The sequence below is a fragment of the Xenopus laevis genome, chromosome 6S, assembly GCF_017654675.1.
Source record: "Xenopus laevis strain J_2021 chromosome 6S, Xenopus_laevis_v10.1, whole genome shotgun sequence".
NCBI classification, from domain to species: Eukaryota; Metazoa; Chordata; class Amphibia; order Anura; family Pipidae; genus Xenopus; species Xenopus laevis.
In genome coordinates this window covers 74,406,272-74,421,501 of record NC_054382.1, presented here as the reverse complement: position 1 = coordinate 74,421,501, position 15,230 = coordinate 74,406,272, and the positions used below count along the sequence as shown (strand labels likewise).

Genomic DNA, 15,230 nt, shown 5'->3' with positions numbered 1-15,230 from the left:
GGCTGCATCATAAAAATTAGCTGTTGCCCCGCGGTGCATCTTACACGCATGTGTGCAAAAGGGGGGAGGGACTGCAAGAAGGGTCCTTTGTTTTATAGCACCGGTAGGCTCCCAAGGCTCCAGTCCGACCCTGCTTTGATACATTGTTTTTCCTGTAGGTCAGTGTAATCCTCCCTACAGCCTAGGAGCTGCTTAGTTATTATTTAGTTGTACCACATACTACAATATTTCAGTCAAAAAAGACCAAGGAATACATCACCCACTACTAAGTGTTTCTGAAAATTGAGCCTAGACTCCCATGAGCCCTCTTAGATAAATCAAATGTGAGAAGGGAGCTATTCTAGTTATATGTGACACACAGTGCTGACTCAGAATTTCAGCTATGTGACCTTTCATTCATTATTCCTAGGTTAAAAAACAAAAAGATTGACAGAAACCTGATATGATTTAATCATTCCGCAAACAGGACCCCTTTGTCTATATAGAAGGAGAATAAGAAATATAGAAGTTAGACTAACGCATTTTCATTTTCCAATATAATATTTCTCTTTCAGGTGGAAAAGTGTTAACGTACATTAGGCCATTCGTGTAATAAGCATGTGACCCTTTTGGTATATTAATATCATTGTTACTGATACAGGTATGGGACCTGTTATACAGAATGCTTGGGACCTGTGGTTTTCCAGATATTGGATCTTTCCATAATTTGGATCTCCATACTTTAGAAAATCATGTAAACATTAAATAAACCCAATAGGCTGGCTCTCTTTCCAATAAAGATTAATTATATCTTAGTTTGGATCAAGTACAGGGTACTGTTTTATTATTACAGAGAAAAAGGAAATTGTTTCTTTTGGATTATTTGGATAAAATGGAGTCTATGGGAGATGGGAATTCTGTAATTCGGAGCTTTCTGGATAAAGGGTTTCCAGATAACGGATCCCATACCTGTATAGGAATTTAGTAAATGTAATATTGCTATATTTCCTTTATAGTTTACTTTACATCTAGCACACTCTAATGATTTGTTTTTTCACATTAAGGGGCACATTTACTATGGGTCGAATATCGAGGGTTAATTAACCCTCAATATTCGACCATCAAAGTTAAATCCTTCGACTTCGAATATCGAAGTCGAGGATTTACCGCAATTTGTTCGATCGAACGATTAAATCCTTCGAATCGAACAATTCGAAGGATTTTAATCCATAGATCGAACGATTTTCCTTCGATCGGAAATTGCTAGGAAAGCCTATAGGGACCTTCCCCATAGGCTAACATTGGTGCTCGATAGGTTTTAGGTGGCGAAGTAGGTGGTCAAAGTTTTTTTTAACGAGACAATACTTCGACTATCGAATAGTCGAACGATTTTTAGTTTGAATCGTTCGATTCGAAGTCGTAGTCAAAGGTCGAAGTAGCCACTTCGATGGTCGAAGTAGCCATTCATAATAGCCATTTCATTCTAATCCTTCACTCGAGCTAAGTAAATGTGCCCCTTAGTGATTTCTTAATCTGCCATTTCTACTGAAGCATACCTGATAGCACCTCTGCTGTAGGGTGGTTTAGTTAGGTTTTTAGTCATAACATTAATTCTATTAAAAAAGCTGTTGAAGAGGGGGTTAGGATGGAATAAAATGAAGATAAGAAAAATATAATAAGTTTCTATGGTTGTGAAAGCTGTTTCTATTTACATATTAATTTAGGTAGAGTTTGGAAAACTGTTTGTGTTTCAGGAGGCCCATAGGTTATTGAAGTCTCCCTGATCTATCTAGTGCATAATTTAGAACTGTTAGGAGCATTGCTGGGTGTAAAAATTAACACAAAACGGCACCTGTATTGCATACAAACACGTTCATTTACTCAGTTTGTTAACTAGATCAATAGCTGCTTATAGTTAAGATGTAGATAAAACTGTAATCATTTTATTACGTAATATTAGTAGAATGGTCTTTCTGATTTTTTTGGTATACATATAATAAGTGGGATTTTTATTGAATTTTCCAGTTTCAGAATAAAGCTACTATATAGCCTTGGGCTGTGGTTATAGTAGAAGTCAATGTATTATGCCATTATGGGTTCTCAGTAAAACCCTTGCAAAGCAGGTTTCTATATTTTTCCATGTCTTGATCCTCATGCCAATATTTAAAGATTTTTGCTGACTGATATTTCACAATTTACCAATACCAATCTGTAATGATTAATATATGAGAAGAGAACCTGTTAGGTATAATAAATGTAATTGGGAAAGACCAATAAAGCTTAAGTAGGGTTCAGCGATCAGTCACAAAACTAAACAGATGACCATACGTTATTGACCTTCTTCTTTACTTCAGCTCCAGGGTTTTGGAGAAAAGGAAATGGCTATGAGTGGGTTAGGGAGCCACCACCTGGAGGGCTTTAACCCTTCTAATAAGCTTTAACAGGACATGACTGAAAATTCTTAAGAATATGAAATAATTAAATAATGCGCTTAGTTTGAAAAGGTAGCCAACATTTTTTAATATGAAAATATAATCACAAATAGTGCATTTCCCTACATTTTAAGGTGCCTTTATGAACTCATGTTGTGTATTGAAGTGTTTCTCAAAATAATTTGCTTTATTTTTCCATATTAGTGAATATAAGCCTATAAGGGCATGCTCAGAGATACAAAAGGTAGATCTTTTGGTCAAAAATAGATAACAGATGTAATATGATGATATATTTTATATGCTTTTGTGATTATTGATACCTGGGTATATTTATCAAAAGGGAAAACAGAGTTTGGCACTGTTTGTAACAGGAAAGTTTCACAATTCTCTATTTACAGTATTTACCAAGTGTTCACTCTTTAATTAATATACTGTGCTTTCACTACAGATATGTGCCGTGTGTGTGTATTGGTAGGGTGTTTGCACTATGGCTATAACCTCAGGGTTGGACTGGACTGGTAGGACAGCGGGAAAATTCTGGTGGGCCCCTAGGCCTCTCAGGCCCAGAACTGCTATTATCCCTGCCCGACCTCACTCTTTGCCCCGGTCACAGCCGCGAGCAGTTGAAAAGGTACATACGGGGGGGGGCATTGAAGGGGGTTGCAATTGGGTGGGAGGCCTACAGTGTCTTTGCCACCAAGATGGGGGGTCCAGGGGTGAGTGGGAGCCCCTGCAGCAGCAGCCCCAGTGGGCCCTGGTTTCCCCAGATCGACACTTTATGACCTGACTGACAGGGGAAAACATATTGAAATTGCTCATGGTCACTCTGGATTCCCAGTTTGATTTTGAGTAACGCTGCTCCTATTATGTGGATTTGATACCTCTACTATCTGCAGTGTAATCTGGAAGTGAGATTTTTAAAATGGTTTATTCTGTACCTATTGTAAATGTGTATTTCTAGGTAAATTAAAACCGAGTGACTGAAAAAACAATGAAGTGCTCTGTGGCTCTAGAAGGCATGGCCAGTAGAGATAAGTAGTCATTAGGACTGGTGACATTTGGTCAATTTGAAGTTGTTCTACACCAGTGTTTGCACAAATTCACAGTGACGATTTATATGCGATTCAATAAACTGCCAAATTAGTGAAATAATGTTCATGTTTCTGCTCTATTCATTTATTGGCAGTTTTTATAACAGCTGTTGATGAGAAATAGGAAAGGGATAGAGGTACTGAGTTAGGTACTTGAAGAGCATTTTGGGCTTGGGCCTAAATGCTCTTTACTTTCTCACTAGAACTTCTGAGTTAAGGGTAAGTTCACCATGGTCTTACTACTCAGTCACACTGTTTGATGGGGAACGTGATTTTAAATGCACTACAAATGAAGACTTTTAAAAGTGTAGAACAGTCTTGACGTGGCCAAAGTTTGGTACTAACACCTCATTTTTTATAATATTTATTTTTAAAGACAAACAGTGTGCTGGCAATCTATATTTTTCGATTTGCAACTATTGTATCAATAGTTCAGGGATTCTGCTCAGCAGGGACAAAGATAACAAAGGTATCAACTAAATATATCAATTTAGGGGGGGCGTGGCCTGAAGCTAGATGTGATCAGACGTGCGTGGCAGAGCTCCTCTCCCTGAGCCCTGGTTATTCTGAATTAGGCTACTGATCCTCTACCAACTACGGCTCCAGAAGAAGCGCAAGGGCAACCTTTACCCCAAAGGTCGATAATGGGACAGAATAGAGCCCAGAAACGGGCTTCAGCGGCAGCAGTGAAGCTGGGGAAATATGCCCGCGAGGAGAGGCAAGATGGCGGCAGCTCTGAACCCAGTGCCCCCTCCTCACCTATCCCACCGGCTGGGGATGAAACTACACTGCTTGACATCCTGCAAGAAATTAGAGCTTCTACAGAGGCGAGCGCAACTCTAATCAATGCCAAAACTGACGAGATCAAATTGGACCTGTCCATTATTAGGCAAGACCTGCAGAAACTGCGGGAAAGGACATCTAAAGCAGATCGACGGGTGAGCGTGCTGGAGAATCTGTGTGCCCCTCTACCGGAGCAGTTGCAGGAGGTCCAGAAACATGCTAGCAACAACTCTGCCAAAGCGGACGATCTGGAAAACCATCTCCGCCGTAACAACCTCCGGTTTGTGGGCTTTGCAGAGAAGGTGGAGGGTGCCAAACCTGAGGCCTTCGTTGAGACCTGGCTGGAGGAGATGTTTGGGCGCGAAAACCTTTCATCGGCATTCGCAGTGGAAAGAGCCCACCGGATCCCTACGAGACCAGCCCCTCCGGGCGCCCCGCCAAGGCCTCTCATCACCAGACTACAGAATGCCAGAGGCCGCGACACGATTCTAGCAATGGCGCGCACGAAGGAGGTGTCCATCTCTATCTACGCGGACTACTCAGCTGAAGTTCAGCGGCAGCGGGCGAAGTTCCTGGATGTAAAAAAGCGGATCAGAGCGGCCAAGATGATATATGCGATTAATGGCACGTCACACTTCTTCACATCTCCGAGGGAGGCCGATGCATGGATGGATGCCAACAATATACCACCACTACAGCTTCACTGAGGTCCCGGAGTGGGTAAAATCTGTGCTCCGGCCTTGCCCTTACTAACTGCTGTGAGTCCCCCTTGTTACTGCTACTTCTCTTTTTGACTTCCCACGAATATACTCCCTGTAGCTATTCCCTCCTTGTTCTTCCCCTGTTTTTTGTGCCATCTATAAACAACCCAAGGAGGTGAGACTGGTTTTACGCTGTTGGCGTATCTCTTATCCCCACTTGTTACTATTTGTTTCCGCCATGAGGAGTAGCAGCAGTAGCCTAACCAAGCCACCCAAGCTGCTAGATCGTAGCTCAGGAGGGAGGCGTGGCTCCGCCATTTTGTTGGTTTTGGAGGCGCCACATTAGTTGATCACGGTCCTAGACTGGACTACGTTTTTGGATCCACTCCACTTTCTTTTTTTGGTTTCGGGAATGAATTCTGCCCCCAGTTGGGGATGGGTAGAAGGGGAGGCGGGGTTGCTGGGATGTACTGGTGCTTGAAGCACCCATGGGAATACCTCGAATGTCTCAAATTGTACATCCAATGTTGTATGTTTATGATGTGTTATAATGCCCAGAATGGTTCTTGTGGAAAGCGGAGGGCAGGGCGTGAATATAATGGTAACAATTCCTTTCCTAAAGTTAAATGGCGTTATATGTGACCAGCTGGAATGTGCGTTGCCTAAACTCTCCCATGAAACGCAGGCTAGTAATGTACTTTTTAAAGGCGCACAAAACCTCCATTGCATTTTTGCAAAAGACACATCTCACGGGGGCAAAGCTTAGGGCTCTGAAAAGGCCATGGGTGGGATGGCTTTATCATGCCCCATATTCGAAACACTCTTCCGGGGTGTCCATCCTGATAAATAGGGTGGTGCCATTTAGATTCGGGTCACTTAGAACTGACAGTAAGGGCAGGTTTATATTCCTACACTGTTACATTTACGCCTATGAATTACTCCTGGTCAACATAGATATCCCGCCCCCTTTTGAAGTGGATGTGCTGCACACTTTGGCGGACCACATGACTCAGTTCCCTCACTCAATGGTACTTGTGGCGGGTGACTTTAATGAAGTACTGTCTCCAGCGCTTGATAGGGTGTACAGGCACCCGAGGCCCCTCCCCACTCAAACCCAATTAGCCAGGATCATGACCTCCCTAGCCTTGCATGACCCATGGAGGTTGGCCAACCCCGCTCTGGCACAATTCTCCTGCTTCACTACCTCCCACTCTGCCCTGTCCAGAATTGACCTGGCTTTCATCAATGGGTCTCTAGCTCCCTACCTTGGTCAGGCTGTCTACCTCCCCAGAGGGATCTCTAGAGTTGGAGAAGCAAGTTTCGCAGTCAGACTCCCTAGCAGCCCTATTACCCACGGCCGAAAATCCAAAGGCTTTGAGAGAGACACAGGAGAAGTTCCTGCACCATCTAAGACAAACAGCCCTGAGTAAACAGAACTTTTCCAAAATCAATATATTTGAACATGGTGAGAGGCCGGGTCGCCTGCTTGCTCTCATAGCTAGAACCCATGACTCTCCCCCCTCCATTCCAGCCTTGAAAGACCCCCAGGGAATACTGCACACAAAGCCAGACAAACTCATGGAACTACTGGTAGACTTCTACAAAGATTTGTATGCCTCTAAAGCGCAGATTACTGAATCTGAAATTACTCAATTTCTTATCCCATTAGATCTTCCTGTACTACAGCCTGACTATAGAGAATTTATGGAATCTGAGATTTCAGTACAGGAGGTTCAGGAAGCCATAGATTCTTTTCCCCTAGGGAAGGCCTCCGGATCAGATGGCATCCCAATTGAGCTCTACAAGAGACACTCAGCTCTGTTATCCCCCTTACTTCTACGTGTATATGAAGAGGCTCTTGGAGCAGGTTTCCTTCCCCAATCAATGTATGAAGCTTCTATCATTCTCTTACCGAAACAGGGAAAGGACCCCCAGCAGTGTGAGTCCTTCAGGCCAATCTCACTGTTGACGGCAGATGTGAAAATTTACGCCAAAGTATTGGCAAGGAGGTTAGGGAAAGTTATAACACAGCTAGTTGGCCCGGACCAGGTAGGGTTTATTCCTAACAAAACCACAGCTCTCAACACTAGACGCTTATTCCTAAATCTGATGGTCTCCCATGATAATAAAGGCGCTAGAGCTATTGCGGCCCTAGACATAGCAAAAGCTTTCGACACAGTCGAATGGCCCTACCTGTGGCAAGTCATGGCTAAGATGGGTTTCGGCCCCCGGTTTATAGATAAGGTCAAACTTCTGTACAGATATCCCTCGGCAATGTTACATATCAACTCTTTGAGTACTGAATCCTTCACACTTGGGAGGGGTACACGTCAGGGATGCCCCTTGTCCCCCCTGTTGTTTGCCCTTGCCATTGAGCCCTTTGCTCAAGCAGTTCGATTAAGCCCAAATATCCATGGTCTACATCTGGCGGGGCATTGCGAAAAAATCCAACTTTATGACACATTGGTATACTTGGGGGACAGGGGCGCTTCCCTGGCGGCCCTGACTCAATTGACAGAGACATTTGGTTCCATCTCAGGTTTAAAGACCAATACTTCAAAATCCAACCTGTTCCTTTTGGATAAGCTGCAACAAGATGAGATAATACAATGCTGTCCCCTCCAAATAACGGACAAGTTCACCTACATAGGGGTCCAGGTCTCCTTGCCCCTCTCTAAGTATATAGAAGAGAATGTAGACCCACTAGTTCAGTGGACCCAAAGCAAATGCACTCGCTGGGGGTCTCTGCCAATTGGCCCAGCTGGGAAAATCCATTTGGTAAAAATGAGTAAAAACAGTATGGGAGTCCCTTTCGATTACCTCTTTGGGGGATGTCTGGGAGGACGGCCAGGTGATCCCAATGCACACACTTCAAACCACCAGACACCTACCCCCATCTCAGTGGTTCACGCACCATAAACTTAGGATGGCCTTAAAAAAAAGAGTGTTAAAAAGCCAATCAAGCTGGGAGATTCTCCTATACTGGATACGTTATTATGTAATAAACGGAGAGGTCTGATTTCCACACTTTACAAACAGCTCCATACACCATTACATAGGGACCCCGAGCTCCCGGCTAGGGCGAGATGGGAGGAGGATGTAGGAGCTATCTCAGATGAGCAATGGGATCTGATCCTGAAAACCCCACTGCTGATCTCTCTGTAGCAGAGACATAGACTAGTACAACTTTATTTCATCCACAGGGCATATTTTACTAAACATAGGCTGTTTGTTATGAAGGCGGTGCCATCACCACTATGTGTTAGATGTGAGACGGAGGTGGCCACCCTGTTTCACACGATCTGGGCATGTACGGCTCTTCAACAGTACTGGCGGGAGGTAATAGCTTGGCTGAATGGTGCCATTCCGGGGTGGAGTGCAGCCGGAGTAAGATCTTGTCTGTTATATCTGGACTTGGACGCTTCCTTGGATTTTTGTACTGAAGGCTTTATTTCAAGCACGGAAAGTGATAGCCTTGCATTGGAAGGACCCCAAACCACCATCTATTCAGGAATGGCATGTGGCTATGGACTATGTGGCCGCAATTGAAAGAGCTGCCTTAGAAAGGAAAGGACAACTGCTTAAATACATACAGATTTGGCGGCTATGGACTGGTAGCTTGGACTGCACTCCACCCCTACATCCTGCACAAGTTTAGGAACCCTTTTGTGGCACAATTACCATGTGGTCTTAATGTTTTATGTCCTGAGGGGGGGTGGGAGGCTAAGGTAACTACTGCCTATGTGATAAATGTTTTGATTGTGCCTTTTTTGATACATGACATGATGTTTCTAACCTTTGTCTGACACACTGTTACCATTTATTTTGCTTTCAAATAAAAACCTTTTCTGAGCAAAAAAATATATATATATCAATTTAGAACTCCACAGGCAGACAGCACATCTGGATATATTAATTGGGAAAACGCGTTTCGGGATTGTATCCCTTAATCATAGGCTAACAGTCCATTTCAAACAGCTGTGGTTTTATACAGAAGGTACTAGTGGCCCCTAGTGGGCTCTCTATAAAATGACATCTTTATTTAAAAATTTAAAAACCAGTAATGAAGTGAACATGTTAAAAAGTAGCTAAAAACCAACAATATTGTATACAATCTTGCTTTTCAGGGGTAAAGCCAATCAGGTTACATTATGTAATCCTTACTTGCCTGGGGGGAATTTATTTATACAGGAGGGAAAGAAACAAAAAAACGGAAGAGGGAGTTCTTCCATATAATTCTTTTGATTCCACTACTTAGTGTACATAACTATATAATCATTCTCTAGTATACGTAGCTGATACCATGTCTGTAAATGAGACCATTTGGAATCCTAGTTTCTAATTTCTGGATCCAAAAGGCCTCTCTAAGGTTCAATCTATGGACTATAGCCTGGATTTGTGAAAAGGCCACCTCTGATGGGAACCGTTACTTGCTCGATTACTTTGACTTTAAGATCTTTAATACCGTTAGGCGAGCAAGTCCTAAAGTGTTTACCAACAGGGGTAGTGTCTTCTATGTTTATGATGGTCCTTATGTGCTCCCTTATTCTGTCTTTCAGCATGCGGGTTTGTGTGGCCCACATATTGTTTACTGTGCTGCCCGCATTCTAGAAGGTATACTACACTTTTGGTGTTGCAGTTATAGAGCGGTCTTTGTCTGTTTTTCATTTGTATTAATTTAGAACAGTTAAAGAGTCAGCGACCCCCCCCCCCAGAGCTGCTTTAAAAGGTGAAAAACACCTATTAGAAAAATGGTGACAACTAGAAAATAGTAAGTTATTGGAAAACGTCTTTATTTCTACGAACTGTCTGAAACCAACTGAACTGAAAAAAGTGTTTGATGGTGACCAAAACCTTTAATAACTATAAATCACTTAAGCATATTAATTAAGATCCAAATACTCATAGTAATATAGTATTGCATTGTACCTTTCATGCTAATACCCCTTGGGATGACACCGAAGGCTTCCATTGTGGGAACCTCATCTTCATCTGCATTAGAGAAATTTGGTGGGAGAGAACTACGCCCTGTGTGACTTGGAACTGAAGACTTTCTCTTCTCCATTTTTGCCTCTGACATGATGCCAAAACCTGGAAATAATAGTAAAAGGATTATTTCATAGGAACTTATATTTTTGGGACTTATACTGTTGCTGCACAAAAGATCCAAGAGGTAATAGAAGTGTGCTTAGTCTTTATTGGGGTTAAGTAATAAAATACACTAAGGGGTCTATTTATCAACTTTGGAATCCAAATTATTACTGCGGTTGAAGGGGTTTTTTTGCTCAAAAATTCACATGTTCAAATTAGTGTTTTCAAAATTAGTATTTTTCTAGATTTATTAAGTGCAAAAAAAATTGAGTGTAAAAATGTGGGCATCTAAAAGTGTCCTAGTTTAAATAGGAGTTGTCATAGGCATTCAAGTGTTTCAATTTTTTAAAAATGTTTAAATATTTTTAAAAGTTGGTAAACCTATTGAAAATGATGTGTAGAATATAGATTTGCCACATTTGAGTTTTTTGCCATTTCTATTTAATCTACTCTTTTATATAAGTTTTGTTTTTATAAATAAGCACACATAAGTCTTTGAAAAGAAAATTCTAAAGTCCACTAATTTGAATTTTGATTAATAAGCCTCCCCATTTGTCCAGGAGCAGTAACCGATAGCAATCACAAGGTCTTCTGGGTCATCAATTTCTTGAGACAACAGATGCTGTTGTTCAGTGATCAGGGTATTATCATAAAATATATTATTAATACAATAATTACTATTTTTGCATATTTAAAGAAAATTAAATTCTAAGACTTTCCAGTATATATTAATTCAATGAAGGGTTGCTGCTGAAGGGTTTCTCAACTCGCCTCAGGTGGCAGCAGCCCTCAGGTTACCAGAGGCGGCAAAAAGCTGCTCCTGGTAACAAAGAGCTGGCTTTTCGATTTTTAGATCAGAATTTTGGCTCTTCTAGCGCAGAGACTCAACCTAAAAAAAAAACGCTCAGAAAGGTAAGTGCCGTGTGTGAGGGGTGGCAAAAACCCCAGTTAACTTCTTTTATTATGCAGAACTGGGTAAACAGGTAGACAAGTAGACAGCCTGGCCATATATATATATATATATATATATATATATATATATATATATATATATAAATAGTCAAATGTACTCATTCAATCAATTTTCCGACAGATTCTGTCAGATCACTATGAGAAGGTTCAGAGCCACGCTGTTCTGGGCTGCCAGATGACATCACAAATGCTGTCATCAGATCATTAAGCCCAGGTTCCATTTGCTCCAAAGAACTATTTTGCAACTAGGGTTTAAATAGGCCAACTGTTTACACCGACTGCCAAACAGCTTGATTAGAAATAACGATATTGTGTGAAATAACCGTAATTGCAATTGAACACAGTAATGTGACATTTGCACAGCTGACTATGTTATAAGCAAACATCAGAAGGGCAAACATTGTGCTGTTTTTGTAAGTGCTAGACAGAAATATGTTCCATTTCTTCAGCAATGATCTCATCTACAGAGAACAGTTGAACACAGAGCAGGCAAGATATTCTTTGAATCCTTCTGTTACCTGTAATGGGTTGCTCGAGGAAAATATGATTAAGCAATGCCTTTAACGGAAAAATGCTGTAGTATGCTCAGCTTTGCAGTCAGCAACATTCAGATAACCCATGGCTGAATAACATTGTTGACTTCCCCTTTAAAATCCTATCTTAGCGAAGAAATATTCTTCATTAAATCATGTAAACATTAAATAAACCCAATAGACTAGTTTTGCTTCCAATAAGGATTAATATCTTTTTTTTAGTTTGAATTATTTGGATGAAATGTGATCTATGGGAGATGGACTTTCAGTAATTCGGAGCTTTCTGGATAACGGGTTTTGAGTTAATGGATCTCATGCCTGTAATCCCTTATAATAGTGACTGCATATTAACAAAAATGTGATATCAGTAAGTTAACAACAATTTAATTAAAATAATGCATAATTATATCATATTATATGACACTGTATTTTGCAGTTTGTCACCCTTGCACTAGGGCTATGAGATTCAGTGAGAGATGTGCCTTGGATTGATGATATTATAGGGGCTCTACTGGATCACATGGCTGATGTAAATTGATAACAGGTAGAAAAAGATCAGAGAAGATGTTCTGTGTTAAATGACAAACTGAGAGATGTTATAGTTATAGGACAGAAATCCATGTAGTAGCCGCTACCCAGGTCTGCAACAGTGTCATTTATATTCAGTCAGTGCCCTGATTGCTTGTCCATCACCTCCAATCATTGCTCTGTCATGGATTAATGCCACTAGCAACACCATGGTGCTTTGATTATTATATTAGGTATGTAGAAATAAATTACATATAAATAACATATACATAACTTGTATTTAAATTTTTCTTATTCACTTATACAGAAGTACCTCACACTCAAAATAGTATGTTTTGAGTTTGAACAAATTAAGTTAAATACAGGTATGGGATCCATAATCCGTTAACCCGTTATCCGGAAAGCTTCGAATAACAGAAAGGCTATCTCTTATACACTCCATTTTATCCAAATAATCCAAGTTTTTTTTAAAAAATGATTCCTTTATCTCTGTAATAATAATAAAACAGGATCTTGTACTAAGATATAATTAATCCTTATTAGAAGCAAAATCAGCCTTTTGGGATTATTTATTGTTTACATGATTTTCTAGTAGATTTAAGAAATGAAGATTCAAATTACAGACGATCCTTTATCTGGAAAGCTCCAGGTCCCGAGTATTCTGGATAACAGGTCGCATACCTGTATATAATATTTTAACATGTTTTTGTAATAAAGGCAACTGGGAAATCTCTACCTCCACCACTTATTACATATGTTTACAATGCATGTATATAACTAGTACTAATGTATTTGCATTATAGAGCCCTGGATGTAAGTGTTAGAACTGGTGCTTATTTACAGGCAAAGTTGAGCGCTGCCTCTAGTGCAATTGGGCACATGGGTAGATCATATTGCTGTGGGTTCTAAAGAGTCCAGTACTTAACATCTACCAATATGGAGCTCTGTTGCTTCTTGTAGAATATTCATCTGGTGACCCATAAACTAAGGTGTATCCAAGAGCTCTCCCCTCCAATAGTAAATGAGGCTCCATATTATTATCCAGTGCTGCTGGAAATGATAGCGTGTACTGTAATTAGTATTCAACTGCAGAAACTTCTACTTTTTTACTGACTATCATCAAACTGTTCCACAGCACCATGGCAAATAGAAATCACTGTGCAAACTGTAACTTCAAAAGTAACAGTTCGCTATGAGTTATAAATGCACATTAAATGGGCGCTCTGTCCAAATACTGGTTTCACACTGTGAAAGAAAGTCTAATTCTTGCAACTTTCTTACATAGATGAATGTAAAATTGAATGGTGCTAACTCCTGAAACAATGCTGCAAGCCAGCTGATTAAAGCTGATCGAATGACCTGGAAGATACTTTATTCCTGGTACATTGGTTTAACAGTCAGACCCAGAAAACAGACAAAGGACCATAGCCTTCAACAGCAAAAACATTTACAAATGAATAAAAAAAATTCATTGAAAAAAAAAAACATTGGAATTCTTCAGTGTATTGGAATGTTGCTTAGAATTATATAGAGAAAAACACTACTTACATAAGTATAAGTACATTCTAATACATTTACATTTTAATACATTTTGCATATTTTGAGGAGTGAAAGTTTGTATATATATATATATATATATATATATATATACATATATATATATATATATATATATATATACATACATATATATATAATGAGATTACTATTAAACTGTTAAAAGTTTCCCTTAATTCAAAACAAACAACAATAAGTAGAAAACATGTTAAATTCTGAGAAGGAAAATCTGGAGAAGGAATTGAAAAATATTGCTATTCTAATTGGTTTTAGCTTTATCCAATAATAAGTTAACATAATCATACCGTCCCTTCTTTGGATTGCTTGCAGTATTTCTTTTCAAACTCTGCCTACTGTCTTTGTAACATGCAAGACTTGCATCTCTCCACCTCTTACAAAACTCTGCTTCCATTGGTGCTTGCTGCTTTAAACCGTCCTTCCATTCCACATATATAATTATTTGCAGATTCTTCTCCTGCTTTCAAAATAGTTTGCTGTGACTAAAGAGGTCCTTGGCTGCAAAGAGGAAACAGATGACATTTGTTTTGTAACAAACAGGAGAGGTTTTGTTGCGTTGTGTCTACATATAGCTATGCTTAGGGGAAAATGCAGTGGTCCAAAACTATATACTGTAAGTGCAGGAAAGAGGACAAAAGGAAAACTACTAAAAACTACTAAAAATGTAAAGGGTTTAATGTACTTTAAAATATTACATACTCAAAATTATGCTTTACTGTCAAACAGGACTTTCATTTGTCTGAAATATAACAGACTATTTAAATGCAATGGTTTTGCTGCTACTTACACTATTAAATTAACTTTTATATTGCATCATGTATTTATTTCTTTATTGCTACTTTATTCTTATTATTTCTTGTTTATGCACTAGAGCACAGAATAGTTTAGCCGCAATGAGTCCTTGGGGTGAGCTTGGCCAAATGTATTGTGTCTCAGTGCAGATAGTAAACTTTGAGACCTTGGGGTATATTTATCAAAAAGTGAAGTTACAAATTGCCACAGTCAAGAGTAAAATTCGGCCACTCTCGATTCATTTCTATCGGGTTATTCTATTGAGTATTTATCAATGAGTGAAAGTTCATCCTTTGATAAATACGCTTTTCAAAATCCCATAGAAATGAATGGAGAGTGGCGGAATTTTACTCTAGAAACTGTGGCAATCTCTAACTTCACTATTTGATAAATATACCACCTAGTTCCAAAATTTACTATCTGCATTGAGACACAATAGATTTGGCCAAGCTCACAAGGTGGCAGATTCACTAAAGGACGAAGTGGCTAACACTAGAAACTATTCGCCAGTGTTGCCACCTGCAGGGACATCGCCAATTCGCTAGCGAACTGGACCGTTGCTAGCATTCATTTGCACTCTATCGCCAGGCGACTTTTCACTCTGATGATCGATCGTTACTCCGCAAATTCCCTAAAGTGTGTATTTTACTGAATGTCACCACTTTCGCCAGAGTTGACTTCACCCAGGGGCACTCCACTAATGAGGCGAGTTGAGACACTCACCTCAGACGTCAGCACCCCCTGGTTGCCAGG

General features: G+C 40.1%; 1 protein-coding gene across 5 annotated transcripts in view; it reads right to left on the bottom strand.

Moving 5' to 3' along the window:
- Nucleotides 1–15,230, bottom strand: part of f13a1.S (coagulation factor XIII, A1 polypeptide S homeolog) — a 121,106-nt gene that overhangs the window by 65,750 nt on the left and 40,126 nt on the right. For all 5 annotated transcript variants that reach the window (XM_041567674.1, XM_041567675.1, XM_041567676.1 and 2 more), the window contains 2 exons: nt 13,973–14,183; nt 9,916–10,077 (listed from right to left, as the gene is read on the bottom strand). In XM_041567674.1, the coding sequence (XP_041423608.1) occupies nt 9,916–10,066 (151 nt within the window). In that variant the 5' untranslated portion in view covers nt 10,067–10,077; nt 13,973–14,183. The remainder of the gene's footprint in view (nt 1–9,915; nt 10,078–13,972; nt 14,184–15,230) is intronic.